Source organism: Asterias amurensis, chromosome 13 (genome assembly GCF_032118995.1).
Source record: "Asterias amurensis chromosome 13, ASM3211899v1".
NCBI lineage: Eukaryota > Metazoa > Echinodermata > Asteroidea > Forcipulatida > Asteriidae > Asterias > Asterias amurensis.
The window spans coordinates 5893928-5908876 of record NC_092660.1 but is presented as its reverse complement, the minus strand read 5'-3'; the positions used below and the strand labels follow the sequence as shown (position 1 = coordinate 5908876).

At 40.0% G+C, this 14949-nt stretch overlaps 1 protein-coding gene across 3 annotated transcripts in view; it reads right to left on the bottom strand.

Moving 5' to 3' along the window:
• LOC139945732 (translation initiation factor eIF2B subunit gamma-like) overlaps positions 1-14949 on the bottom strand; it is a 62078-nt gene that overhangs the window by 1870 nt on the left and 45259 nt on the right. Inside the window, exons 2-12 of one of the 3 annotated variants that reach the window (XM_071943107.1) lie at positions 14670-14885; positions 13779-14037; positions 11928-12085; positions 11124-11292; positions 9320-9428; positions 8128-8226; positions 5892-6022; positions 5283-5476; positions 4009-4083; positions 2284-2432; positions 1155-1258 (exon numbers count right to left, since the gene is read on the bottom strand). In XM_071943107.1, coding sequence (XP_071799208.1) covers positions 1155-1258; positions 2284-2432; positions 4009-4083; positions 5283-5476; positions 5892-6022; positions 8128-8226; positions 9320-9428; positions 11124-11292; positions 11928-12085; positions 13779-13926 — 1336 coding nt within the window. In that variant the 5' untranslated portion in view covers positions 13927-14037; positions 14670-14885. The remainder of the gene's footprint in view (positions 1-1154; positions 1259-2283; positions 2433-4008; positions 4084-5282; positions 5477-5891; positions 6023-8127; positions 8227-9319; positions 9429-11123; positions 11293-11927; positions 12086-13778; positions 14038-14669; positions 14886-14949) is intronic. The other 2 variants (XM_071943106.1, XM_071943108.1) reach the window with 2 other exon arrangements.

Here is a 14949-nt window from a genome sequence, read left to right as displayed (position 1 = left end):
ATGTAGTTTCCAATGATAAATAAGGTATGCCAGCCTGATATATGGTACCATGGTGAATGTATCTACAGTACACAGTCAACCCTCCTACTCTATGACCATTTAACATGTAATATCACCACTCGTGGTATTGAACAGTAGATAGTAAAGTACATGTATCTACCATAAGGAAGCCTGCACAATGGTTAAATGGTAAATACATCTAAACAGTACACAAACAGCTACTGCTGTTTAGCAACTATTCCACCACACACAACCCATAAATGTAGTACAGTTGAATGGTTTCAAAGGACGATCAACTTAGTGGAAAATATGATCGAGAGTAAAGTAGCAGCTGATATGGAATATGAACCATATGTACTAATGCAGGAGTCACAACTTCCATATTTAATCATTTTCCCTAGTTGCAAAGCTCACAGCGAGTTGAACATCCTTAATATCCTAGACTGGACCTCATATCTAAGAGGGGTGGGGGTCAGCTCTCGTTTTTTTGGTTTATGCTGGGAAAATAATCTTTGCCATACCCAGCGTACAAAATGGCTTAGCATGAGAGTCAAGACAGACCACGCACATCCAACCCTATCAACTGCCGGTGATAAAGTATAACCATTCCAGCCTTGTGTTTATTGAATAATGATGTCTGGCAAACCTTAAAGCAGATTTGCCGCTTCCAACTGCCCCCTATCCTCCACCAATTAAAGGTGACTGTAACCAGATGACCCTAAACTGTCGTGGTCGAGCGGTTAAGAGCACCGAATTCAAACTCTGGTGATTCTGATCAGCAGAGTGTGGGTTCGAATCCCCAGCCGTTACACTTGTGTCCTTAAGCAAGACACTTAACCATTGTTTTGTCCTTCGGATGGGACAAGCCGTTGGTCCCAAGTGTTAAGTAATGCATGTAAAAGAACCCAGTGCACTTATCAAAAAAAGGGAGGGGTTCGCCCTGGTGTTCCTGGCTGTGGCTGCTTAATGCGCCGTAGCACCTTGTAAACCCTTATAAGGTGCTAAAAAATTGTTGGGTCTCAGAACTCATCACTGCAATTACTTTTTTTTTCTGAAAGTTTGTATATACTCAGCGCCTAGAGTACCTTGTTTGGTAGACACGTGCGCTATATAAGACTTTGATATTAGTATTATTATTATTATAAAAAACTAACCTTTAGGTGAGAGTTTCTGTGAGCTACCCACAAGGCAGTCTTTCATCTCAATGCTCTCTCCTATGTGTGTGTCTCCACAGATAACACTGCCCTGTATGGTGCACCTGAACAGAATCAGAAAACAATGTCAGAAACAAACAACCTCAAACCTAAAGAGTGTGTTCAGGCCTGAAATTTACAATGGACTGCAGGCCCGAGCCACGTTTGGTAATTGTCAAAGACCAGTCTTCTCACTTGGTGTATCCCAACAAAAGCATAATATAACAAGCCTGTGAAAATTTGAGCTCACTTGGTCATCGAAGTTGTGATAAAATGATGAGAGAAAAAACACCCTAGTTGGACGAATTTGTGTGCTTTCAGATAAGAATAAAAGACTTCTAGCTAGAAGTCTTTTATTACTTTAGTGAGAAATTCACTCTTTCTCAAAATCTATGCTACCTCAGAGGGAGTCGTTTCCCACAATGTTTTATACTATCAACAGCTTTCCAATGCTCGTTACCAAGTCAGTTTTTAAACGTGTTCCTTCCCTTTAAGTCCAGCAGAGTCTAGTAGAATCTTACTAGAAAGCTAAAGGAATTTAGCTTAACATAGTACATGTATGTACAGTTTTTCTAAAAGGTTACAAGCATTCAGCCTAGCAGAGTCTACCAGAGTCTTTCTAGAAGGCAAAAGGCAAAAGTGATAACCAAACATAAACCTTCCCTTTAAAGGAACTGCACACTATCAGTATTACTCAAAATAACTGTTAGTATGAAAACATACTTGGTAACGAGCAATGGCCAGCTGTTGATAGCAAAAAACACAGTGCAAACGGCTCCCTCTGAAGTAACATAGTTTTTGAGAAAGAGTTACACATTCTCACTAAAATAATAAAAGACTTCAGTCTTGAAGCCTATTATTATGCATGTGAAAGGACACCAAGTTGTGCAACATGGGTGTTTTTTATTTTCATTATTCTCTTGCAACTTCGATGACCAATTGAGCCCATGTTTTCAAAGGTTTATTATCATAAGCATATGTTGGGATACACCAAGTGAGAATACCTGGCTTTGACAATAACCACAAGTGTCTAGTGCCTAAAAGAGAGAGAACGCAATGTTGAAGTTTACTCAAACAGTTTTTAACTCACCCCTCGCCGATGGTCACATGATTCATGAGCACCGAGTTGATAATCTTGACTTTGTCTCCGACGGTGCAATGCTTGCCGATGATAGATCGCTTGATTGAAACTTTCTCTCCGACGCTCGACCCTTCCCCTACCATGGAATCTTGTCCCACCTGTTAAATTCACAAAGTGTCTTTTAAAAAGAAAATTCAGTTTTGGGCTGTTCACACCAAAGAAAACATCCAAGGCATCAACAGAGGGGTGCTATATGCAAATTAAAGGCAGTGGACACTATTGGTAATTATTCAAAATAATTACTGGCATAAAACCTTTCTTGGTGCCAAGTAATCGGGAGAGGTTGATTGTATAAAACATTGTGAGAAACAGCTCCCGCTGAAGTACCATAGTTTTGAGAAAGAAGTAATTTTCCATGAATTTGATTTCGAGACCTCAGATTTAGAACTTGAGGTCTCTAAATCAACCATCTAAACGCACACAACTTCGTTTGACAAGTGTTATTTTTCTTTGATTATTATGTCGCAACTTCGATGACCGATTGAGCTCAAATTTTCACAGGTTTGTTATTTTATGCATATGTTGAGATAGACCAACTGTGAAGGCTAGTCTTTGACATTTACCAATAGTGTCCACTGCCTTTAAGCCAATTTGAATCGGACATAATTTTACACACGCATGACAGAACTTGGGCTGAGATTTTGCAACAGGCGCCAATATTTGCCACTGCTTCAATTGGTAGAAATCCAAATCCGAAAGAAAATTTGCAAGCAAAGAATGGAGACAGTCGGCACAGAATGCCTTGGTTGCAGTGGTGACGAAGTGGAATCACATAAATAATGTTTCATATATTATATTTTTTTAGAAGAGATCGCCAACCATCACAAGGCGTGCCGGCAAATTCAAGGCGATGGTTACACTCGACTGATTTGGTCGATGTCACCAGGGTCATGTTGTCACCTACATGTACTCCTGGAGCTGAACAGGGTTATCCCTTTACAGTCTGTAAGGATGTAGGTATGGGTATCTCGTCCGCTAGAAGCCTGACTGGAAACACAGAAAGCACTGTACCTCCCCAACTTTTACAAAACAATTATGCCTAGTGCCTAGCTCAAAGGCGCAAGTGTCATGACCTGGATTCGAACCCACACTCTGCTGCTGACCACACCAGACCTTGGGTCCGGTGAGCTGGACCACTGGGCCATGACATGCCATGATACTTACAGATCAAACTCAGTTTTGTGACAAACTCATTTGCCAAAGGTTACAGTTCTCATGAAAGTTGAAAGAAAGTTTTTAAGTATTTGACTTCAAGTGAATAAAGTGCAAAACCCCGTCGTTTTTTACACCCTTTCAGTGTAAAAAATGTTGACATACTGAAAACATCAATCGGCGTCACATATCATTTATATGGGTCTTTCCAATTTTAAGTATTAGAACTTCCACCATGTTCAATAAAAATAGCATTTGAATTTGACCTTTTGACCTGAAGAACAAATTCTTTGTGGAGAGTACAACACATTTTTTGTCAGTATTCAATGACATCGTGTTTCATATTTCACTCAAAAAGAGTATCAAATGAAACGATAATTTGATGTTAGATTACAGATTTTAAACATTTTTTCCCCCTTTCATAGAAACTCTATTAGTCATTGAGTTCAACACAAAACTGATTTTGACCTTGGGGCCCCTCTTTATCATTTAATATACCAGTTCAAGAAAGGGGATTCTTACTTGACTCTTGGCCTTGATTGTAGCTGTAGAGTGGAACAACGGGTCATCACCAAGAAGCTGCTTTTGTTGTGGGATCTACATGATGATGGACAAGAAACACAACATTAAACATCAAAGGGAAGGTACACTATTGGTAGCTACTCAAAACAAATATTAACTTAAAAACTGACTTGGTAACGAGCATTGGAGAGCTGTTGATAATATAAAACATTGTGGAAAACAACTCCCTCTGAAGTAACATAGTTCTTGAGAAAGAGGTAATTTCTCACTAAAATAATAAAAGACTTCTAGCAAGAAGTCTTTTATTCTTATCTGAAAGCACACAAATTCGTCCAACAAGGGTGTTTTTTCTTTCATCATTTTCTCGCAACTTCGATAACCAATTGAGCCAAAATTTTCACAGGCTCGTTATTTTATGGTTATGATGGGATACACCAAGTGAGAAGACTGGTCTTTGACAATTACCAAATGTGTACCATCCCTTTAAAGGGCCGTGTCAAAAAACTGGCCAGTTTACAGGAATCCAGTTCCAGGGGATCTTCATTGAGAAAAACACTATAGCCGTTTCAATCATTGGCCAGTGATTAACCAATGGTCAATTCAAACGAAACAGTTGTTGGTCAAAACAGTGCCCTCACTGAGTTCAACAAAAGACCTTCCCGTGGCTGATAGTCATGTATACCATTTCACATGTACATGTATACACATATTGACTGGCAACGAGGTAGTATACGTCTATTCCCACGACGGACTTTGAGTGACCAGAAGAGCCACCTATTTCCCCCGAGGCCGAAGGCCGAGTTGATGCATTGAGGCACCCTATGGGGAAATTGTAAGTCTTCGAGGGCACCAAGGCACTGACCAGGGGCATGAAGGCAATCAGCTTTGTTGCCTCTGTGAAGAGTCAAGCCTGCTCAAATCCGTCACTAAGTGACGCTCATGGCACTCTAACCTCTGATCCCTGGACCATTTATTTGACTCCTTATTACATGTATTAAGTAATGGTTTCTTCTTAAGCAGCTCTATGAAATTTGGCCCAGAGCTTTATTCCAATGCACACATGTATGTAAGTCCGCTCGCCAGAACACTTTAACGAGAGACTTTGGAACAATAGGTGGCAGCAGACTTAAATGGTAAATTTCCATTGTTTTCGCTGTTCTGAGCACAATGCCGAGAACAATGCCGAGAGCAAAGTAGTTGCTTGGTAAATCTGCTGCCACCTAGCGTCCTAACAGTCCACCTTGTACCTCCGTTTGTACGCCCAACTTACGAACCTGCCTGTTAGCCTCACAGTAAGCTGCCATTGTGTTTGCTCTGATGCAGAATCCACTGTCCATGACGTACGTGTGACAGCGTAACGTGTCTCCCTCTTGGAAATAGTCGGACATGGCCCCCGTGTGTTCGTTCCATGACGACATTGTTCGAACTTTCTTGGTCATGTCGTCTTCTTTATCATAGTTGAAAATATCTAATGAAGCAAAACATGTCACTCTATTAGAAAAAGTTAAAAGTAACTGTTTCTTATAAACATGTACCTCTCAAAGGCCTGCATGCTTCGTTGTTTAAAGGGGCAAGGGCACCAAGGCATTTTCTTTATGAGGGCTACCTATGAGAAACTTGTAAATTTCTACTTGATCATTTCAAGGGCACCAAGGTAATGAACTGGGGGAATGGAGGCAATCGACATTGTTGCCTTCAGGAAGTATCAGCCCTGCTCTCAAACAATTGACTCCCAAAATGGTGACTGGGGCAGACATCTGCGTTTGACATTGGTTTGCACCCAAGGGATCAATAAAGAATGATTTCTGACGCGACACATCCGCCTATTTTTAAAGTCAAGGGGAATTGAGGATGAAAAGGGAGTCCGGTGGAAGTTTATTTACCTTCAGTGTCTTCAATGTCCAGAGGTTCTAATGAGTCAGGTTCTGTGGGAACTTCTTGATTTGTCTTGCGTCGTGAGAACTGTTTCTTGACGAGGTGGGGTATCAGTTCTCCCTTCACCGTTGAGTAAGAACTGATGGAAGGGAAAATCCATAACAAGTAACGAGCAAGAGTTTTTGAACACTTTAACAGTGCACAACCACACTCATTGGTACACTTTTAGTTACAAAGACACCAGTTGCAGAGCTTACAACATTTGTAACTTGCAAGCAGGTAGATTGTGTACACCAATCAGGGAGATATTTAGAATGACATTCCACATAAGGCCAAGTAAAATAAATAACATGTTGCTCGTCCCTGCCCACCTCGATTTTAGCGCCCGCACCAGTTTTTTAAATACTTGTTATTTTTAAAAAAAATAATAATAACAAAATTTAAAAAAAATCATTTTGTTTTAATACATATTATTGATAGCTATTTCAATTGTACCCTTCATTTTTATTGATCAATATCATCTTCTTACATGTAGGCCTACAAAAAAACGCATAATGAGAAACTTGGTACTTTGAAACGTTTTGCCCTTCACGTTTGCATGCCACAGTTCTATGCACCAGGGCGTGATGCCACACACACAAAATAACTTTGGAGCAAAAGCAAAAGTAACTCTTTGGAAAGAATAACAATGTATCAAAATAGACACAGAAACACACACAGAATTTCAGGACATACAGAACATACTCATAAAACCATAAAACCATCTTCAGATATGATACCGCGGCCATCTTAGACATGGTGGGCATCTTGGAGAAATTCACAAAAAAAATGAAAATAACAAATAACAAGGACCTCCGTCATCAACTTTTTCAAAAAGTCCGGATGAGCAACATGTTATTTATTTTACTTGGCCTAACGGGGAAAGTATCAATAATCTGGTAGATTGTCAAATTTGTTCATCAGAGCATGGAAAGATTGGTTGCTTTTCAGGGAACTTTCTGCAGAATCAGGCAGAGTCGGCAGCTCTGCAGTTGAACCACAGATAAATATTGAGTACCTTTTTGCAGATCTTGTGTTCGACAAACTCAAGCACTTTATCATTAACATGGCAATTGCTAATTGATATATAAACAACATTGAGACAACTGCTAAAACTGTTCAAACTGTGGTTCATAAATTGGACAAACAAATACATGTATGTGTACCGATGGCTGGGGCTGTGCATCTTAATGTTTGGGTGGAATGGGTGGCTGGTGCACTCGCCTCTCACCACAGTGTTCCGGTTCATATTCCGGCTAGCAGCACAGTAGAGTTGTGCATTGGTTTACTCTCATTCCTTCATTAAGGTTTTTTTTCTTCTGGGCCTCTGTTTTTTATTCCTCTAGAAAAAGTCAAACACTTCTTGTTGTGTTCTGTGGTTATGTACTGGTCTGCGGTCGCATGTATTGGTCGATGTGGCTGTCTATGTGGCTGCCTGCCAAAAGAAGACGCCTGGTCCAGCATGCAGCTAGACCATTAACCACACCCTTCGCTGTTCAGCTGCGAGATTAGCCTCCAAAAGATCTTGGTAATTTTTTTCCAAAATTGTTAACAGAGTGGACGCTCACAGAATATCTTGATAAAAAGATGGTAAGCATGAAATTCAAAGCACTTTGGTTGAAATAACCGGTGACTGGTCCCCTGTGCTTTATTATAATAATAACAATAATAACCAGAGGGCTTCTCAAAGCGCTTCCGACATTATTACCCCTGGTCACTGGGCCTTAAATCATTCCTTAAACCATCTCAACTCCCTGGGGAGTATACAGCCTATGCGTCCATTACATGCACTACTCGGCTAAACCAATCACAAGAACCATCTCTGCCCTCACAGGTAACCATTTACCCCCGGGTGGAGAGAAGCAATTATTATTTTGCTCAGGGACACACACACTCTGCTGAACAGAAGCACCAGAGTACCCCTTGGCCACTGAAAACTGGTGACTGCAAACTTCGAGGTACGAGACTTGAACTTTGTTCCCCTCTCACATAACAACTTTATCTCTCGGCAAATAAGTACATCACAAAATTGAATTTGACATTTCCCTTGCTCTTTAAAAAACATTGATTATTTTGTTACACATGTACATGTAGCACCTAACTCTCATTGTTGTTTACAAAACAATGGAGCCTCTATCCAGAGGACTTTGGAGTAAAAAAAGAGAAAATTAATTATTTTAGGAGGAACTATGGTGGGATTCTTACCTTCCTACTTTGTTGTCTGCCAAGAAGTCAATGACCCATTTCTTTAAGATGTACATGTGAGCATCCATCAACCGTGTCTTCACTTGTATGAAGGGATACCTAAGGAGTTAAAAAATTACCGCTTTGGTCAACACCCTAACTAAATCTTTCAGTGTTGACATTTGTTTACGCTTTGAACCTGAAATGCCCATGTTATCGAAATTATGTATGAACGAAAAAGTAACCAACAGATAATAAAGTATACAGAGTATACCGTCTTTACACACATCAGTGTAAGGCTAAAACCAAATAGTACTCTAATCTTGTTCTTAAAAGTTTGCCACAACTTCTCAGCATTCGCATAAAGTTGGGGAAGTAGTGCTTTCTGCTCTACCAGCCAGGCTTCTAATGGATGATACCCAAGCCTACATCCATATAGACTGTAAAGGGGGTAACCCTGTTTCAGCCCCAGGAGTACAATGTACATGTAGGTGGCAACAGACCCTGGAAATTAAGTCGATTGTATCCACACCTTGGAGTGACCTTGTGTGTCTGGCGACTTGCATAAAAAAAAATCAGCCAAGTTGAAGGCAGTGGGCACTATTGATAATTACTCAAAATAATTATTAGCATAAAACCTTTCTTGGTGACGAGTAATGGGGAGAGGTTGATGGTATAAAACATTGTGAGAAATGGCTCCCTCTGAAATGCCACAGTTTTCGAGAAAGAAATAATTTCCCATGAATTTGATTTCGAGACCTCAGATTTAGAACTTGAGGTCTTGAAATCAACCATCTAAACGCACACAAATTCGCTTGACAAGGGTGTTTTTTCATTCATTATTATCTCACAAGTTCGATGACCGATTCAGCTCACATTTTCACAGGTTTGTTATTTTATGCATATATATATGCATTTTTATGCGATATATCGCGATATCGATCAAGTATCGCACTATCACGATGTATTTCCTAGCTGAGACATCTTGCACCCCATAGGTTTGGAGTAAAACCAGAAGAATAGGTCATTAGAACACCGCTCTTACATGTATGCTATGACTGTCTCTTCTACAACTTTCACTGGGAGTTTAAGACTGATGATGTCAAATTTAATTAATCGCGATTATATCGAATATCGTGATATATTGTCGGCGATATATCGTGAAATAAAATAAATCGATATCGCCCAAGCTTAGTACTAAACTCCAACCTACCTTCTAAGAACTGATTTCCGGACAGAGAGCGCTTCATCGATGTCGGCTTCAGCTGCTAGTAATAATATTCTTCCCCCTTTCTCGTCTAAACCAACGATGTCTCTTTGTTCTGTCACAAATAATAATGGTAATAGTAATATTGGCTTCTTATACAGCATTCATATCTGTCACTCAGTGACGCTAAAGAAGGCTTGGTACTTTTTGTAGGACAAAAAACACAACGTCCACAGATTTCCATTAAAACTTATTAAACAGTTTGAAGATAATGATAGTAGAAAGCTTCCCTGAAAATATTACTTGCTGAGGTGCTGTAGTTTTTTGAGAAATGAGTAAAACAATGTCATTAAAATAATTTTAGTGATTTTGAGACGAAAATTATTTTAGCGTGTAAAAGCGTATTTTCATGACATTGTTTTACTCATTTCTCACACCTCAGCAACTAATATGTTTAGGTATGCTTTCTACTATCATTATCTTCAAACGGTGTAAGTTTAATGTAAATCTGTAGACAATGCGTTTTGTGCTACAAAAAGTACCCAAACCCTTTAAGGTGACGCTTAAGGTGATACAGAGTTTTGTTGACCTTTTGTGGACTTGGTTCTTACATGTATGTGTATTACAGAAAACACACCGAACTAACCTCTTTACGTCGCATCCAAAGGGTTTAGATAAATAACAATGCCTACTGTGAACAGACTGAAGGCGTTGGACACTATTGGTAATCACTCAAATTAATTATTAGCATAAAAACTTACTTGGTGCAATGGAGTTTTTGAGAAAGAGGTAATTTTTCACTTAGATACTTAAAGATGTCAGGCCTGATGAACCCATTTTTATGGCATCTGAAAGCACCACATTTGTGCAACAAGGGTGTTTTTTCTTTCACTATTCTCCAGCAACTTTGATGACCAATTGAGTCCAAATTTTTGAGGATTTGTTATTGTATGCATATGCCATGTATGCTGAGATGCACCAAGTGAGAGTACTGTTCTTTGACAACTACCAAAGGTGTCCAGTGCCTTTCAGTGTCTTGGAGGTGTTTTTCTTCTATGACGCAGGGAGATGAAGGACAACCCAACAGGACTTGCTACAAATGCCAAAGATCTGGGAACAATTTGATAACTTTGCTTACTGCGCAATTCTAATATACATTATCCACTACAGGTCTACTGCCAAATTCATTTTTTTATTGCGTAAGCGAAATTGCAAGCAAAAGATCTGGGAACAGTTTTATAGATTTGCTTCTGTATGCAAATCTGTCCCTACGGTTTAGTATTACAGTATATTCTCCAGGTTTGCCGCAAAATTTCTGTTCAAGCTGAATAAGCTAAGATTAGATTGCTCAGAACTACACACACACTCTAGCAAGAAATTCCTTGCTACATGTACATTGTAATCTGCAGTAAGCGTTTGATCATATTGGCTGTGCACATCTCATACACACTCGTATGGGTCATGGACTTGTCTGTAAATACTTTTAAATAATCTAAATCAAACCATCCTGTTTTCAGCATCATGAAAGTCGCATCCCCTTAAGGTGATCCCCTAGCTGCCGCTTCCCAGGTTGTATCGTAATTTGGGTGTGATCCCTGGCTACACGGCAGTTAACGGTTGTATGGCTTCTGACTGGCACCCCCGAACAAAGATATTGACAAAATAGGGACACCGCCAATTTAGGGCTAGATAGCTCAGTTGGTAGAGCGCCGGCACGTTAATCCGGAGGTCGTTGGTTCGAATCCCACTCTAGTCAATTCTTTGTTCAACCCCAAAAATCATCATGAATTTCGTCTCCAAATCCACTAACCCGTTTTCCTCTTGGATTTTGTTCCAGGAACCGAAACGCCCTCGGTGGACTGCTCGGCCATTGCGTGCAGTAATACTGTTAGTGAAGCGTCATACGTTCTGCGCACATCCGCTAATAGATGTAGTTCTACATCAGTGATCAGATCACAGCTCACTACGAGTACATCAGTCTGCAAAGAAAATGGCAAACAAACAATGAAAATAGAACTTAGCCTAGTTTAGAAAACTCAGTTACAGCGCAACAGAGACTGACATCCTAAAACAGGACTACAGAACTACCGTAGTCAACACTAACTAAGCCCGGGGTGACTACATATAGTGCAACTAGTGTCAAAGTTGCGACTGTTGATTGCTTAGTCGAGTCATGACTACTGCTTTTCAACTACTCGGTCAATAGTGCGGCCAAGACTAAGACAAAAATAGTTGCGACTACCTGCATGGTGAACCAATTGTGTCGCCGACATGACTATTCACGACAACAAAACTTAACTATGAAACACAATCACACATCAGTGACACAATCTGGTACCCTGCTAAATTTTGCTTAGCAGGATAACGTTAAGGAATATTTTCATAAGCAGCTCCATGAACTTGGGATCTTGAAACATTTTACAGTCGATTAGACATTGAACAATATTCAACCTCATACATGTAGGTTCTGTAACTTGGTGGCAAAACAGGACTCTTAGAACCAATACTTGACCCCGTACACAATGTCGTTAGCCATAAACCAATCAGTTATATATTTTGTCACATTATTTATTAGTTATTAAAGAGCAATGATGTGTTTTATTTCTAAACGCACCTTAATCTTATCCCGTATGAATCTCAATGATTCTGCTGTCCCCCAGTCGTCATCGCTTGGTATCGTCACAATGTCCAGCCGGATGGAGAGCTCACTGACGGACTGAAGCGCTTGGATGAGGTCACGTTTTACCGACTCAAATGTGATGATGATTACGCCTACAGGTTTCATAAAGGAAAATGTGCAAAGCATTACAACGCAGGCTATGGCCTTAATTGGTGCCCCTTCGAAAGTTCCCCATAGACTTAAAGACTGACCAATTAAAGTGCCCTTTGCAAAATAAACTTCGACCTTCTGCCCTCTCAAAGATGAAATTCCAGGTTGTCATTATCTTTGCTCTGGGAGTGTCAGGGCCGAGCGGTTAAGAGCACCGAATTCAAACTCTGGTGTTTCTGATCAGCAGAGTGTGGGTTCAAATCCCCATCCATGATACTTGTGTCCTTAAGCAAGACACATAACCATTGCTTTGTCCTTCGGATGGGACGTAAAGCCGTTGGTCCCATGTGTTGTGTAAACGCATGTAAAAGAACCCAGTGCACGAAAAGAGAAGGGTTCGCCCCGGTGTTCCTGGCTGGATTGGCAGCATATTGGGCCACAGCACTTTGTAAACCATTACATCGTGCTTAACGATTAGGTCTTATATCTAAAAATTCTCCCCACTCCTTGCAGTAATTATACCTGGCGCTTTGTATCCTTTGGCAAAAGGCGCGTTATAAATACGGTTATTATTATTATTATTATTATTATTACATGTACTTAGTCAGAAACCATTGAACCTGTAACTGTCATGTGCATTGTACATTGTATATAATATATGTAGCCAGTAGGCCTGGGCGAATTATTCGAATATCCGGTTAATGGCGAATAGGTTTTCCTATCCGTAACCGCGAATGCCTTTTTTTTCTTAACCGGATATCCGCATAGGGCGTGAATACCTACTCACAAACCGGATAATTCTGTAATTACAACCGAGTAACCGGATATTCTTAATATCCGAATATCCGCGGACGTCGGGCGACAACTGATATGAATGTTTTGTCTAAATCCTTATGAAACTTCTATTAAGACAACATAAAACAGCATATATTAAGTATTTAACTATGCTTACCTCCATGAAGAGTTAAAACAATGACATTTCTGACGTAATTTGTTCAAAGATTACAAAAGTTTTCCTTCACGTAGAGTCAATCACGATCAAAAGAAAAAGCAAATCGCCATCTTTAAATTAGATCCGGTCATTTTTATGAATGAACCGAGCGACACTGTCTGAAACTAATATCAATCCGCCCATAAGATCTCATTCACAAACGAACAGCGCCCTTTAAATTTTTTTTTTAAATAGCGCCCTCTAGCGGCGAAAAAAAACTATTCGAATATCCGGGTAATTTCGGATAGTTGGCCAGCGGTATCCGAATAACAAAATTTCACTATTCGCCCAGCACTAGTAGCCAGGGATCACACCTAAGATTAGGTACAACCTAAGAAGCATCAGCCAAGGGATCACCTAAAGAAGATGCGACTTTTTACAACAATGTTACTGATATATAGCATGTTCAGACAGTAGGAGACTTGAAGTTTTTTTCCCAAGTCACAAACTCTACGATATAATAGGACTAGCTACCGGGCAATCTCGGTGTTCTAGTTAAAGTAAGACACTGCTCTAAAATTGCAAAGGTCAGGGGTTTGTATCACACCCGAGTATTATGCCTGTAATTTGTTTCACAGAGCTCGGGGAAGTGTTGAGTATACAGTGCTAACACACATCAGTGTACAGGTAAAAAAAAAAAAATTAATTATCTTTATCCCATATGCAAATTTCCATCTTCTAAAATCTATGATTCTCTTACTTACTCTCAAAGCCAGCTTTCTCCAGCATGTTGACAGGATACCAGATCACTGGCCTGTTACCAACCGGAAGAAGTGCCTTGGGGACGCTTGCTGTTAGGTCAGTCATACGAGAACCCCGGCCCCCTGCCATTATAACTGCTTGAAATTCCATGGCCAGGTTGATGTCGAGTATCGCAAGAAATCTGGATCTAGAGCCTTGGAAGATATTCACAAAAATTAATGTGTTGTTGTCAAAGATCAGTATTCTCACTTGGTGTAGGCCCTGTACCGAAAAAAAAAATGCATAAAATAACAAAAAGTGTTCACATTATTATTATTATTGTTATTAATCGGTAAGATACAATGAGGCATCTGTCAACACCTCAAGGTTGAATTGCAGACTTTGGCGCCCAATTTAGCCCCAGGTCAGGGAAATACAGCTGGTAAGAACTGTGCCTGTCTTCGAGAGAGCTAGGCCATTTCTATTTTACAACGGGCACTTGCAATGGGATGGACAATTTTGATGGCTAAACAAATACCCGAATCAGCAGCAGACTGGCAGAGCTTGGCCCGATTTCATAGAGCTGCTAAGCAGACAAATTTGCTTAGCATGACATTTCTTCTTTGTTTGATAAAAACAGGATTTATACCAACCAAATTTCCATTTGTTGCATATTTATGATATTGCTTGTTACTAGTAAGTTGTTTGCTTATTCTGAAAATTACACGGCAATTTGGTTGGTAATCCTGTTGTTATCATGCTAAGCATTTCGTGCTTAGCAGCTCTGGTTTTAAGAAAATTGGGCCCAAGCAGAGCCAGATCACATGAACAGATGGCCATGATGGCAGGATGCCAATTCCATGCCTGCATGGATGCTGTAACCTGTAGTACACATTAAAATTTAATATACTTACAATTACAGTGCACTACTGACGACGACAATTTACCAGCAAAGTGTTCCCAGTTTGCACATCAATATCATGATATTTTGCTTTGAACAAAGTTTAGTTTATACTTGCGATGTCTCATGGATGTGATTGCCGATTGTTGCATGTGTTCGTCCATTCGTCTGCTGAGTTGAGTGTGTATTGATGTTTTTGCAACTTCGGTCGCACAGTAATCTCACTCCCCTGTAAGAGTTTACGTAATTGGCTGTGGATTTTGAGCAGCTATGGATTCAAGGTTAAGCAAAGT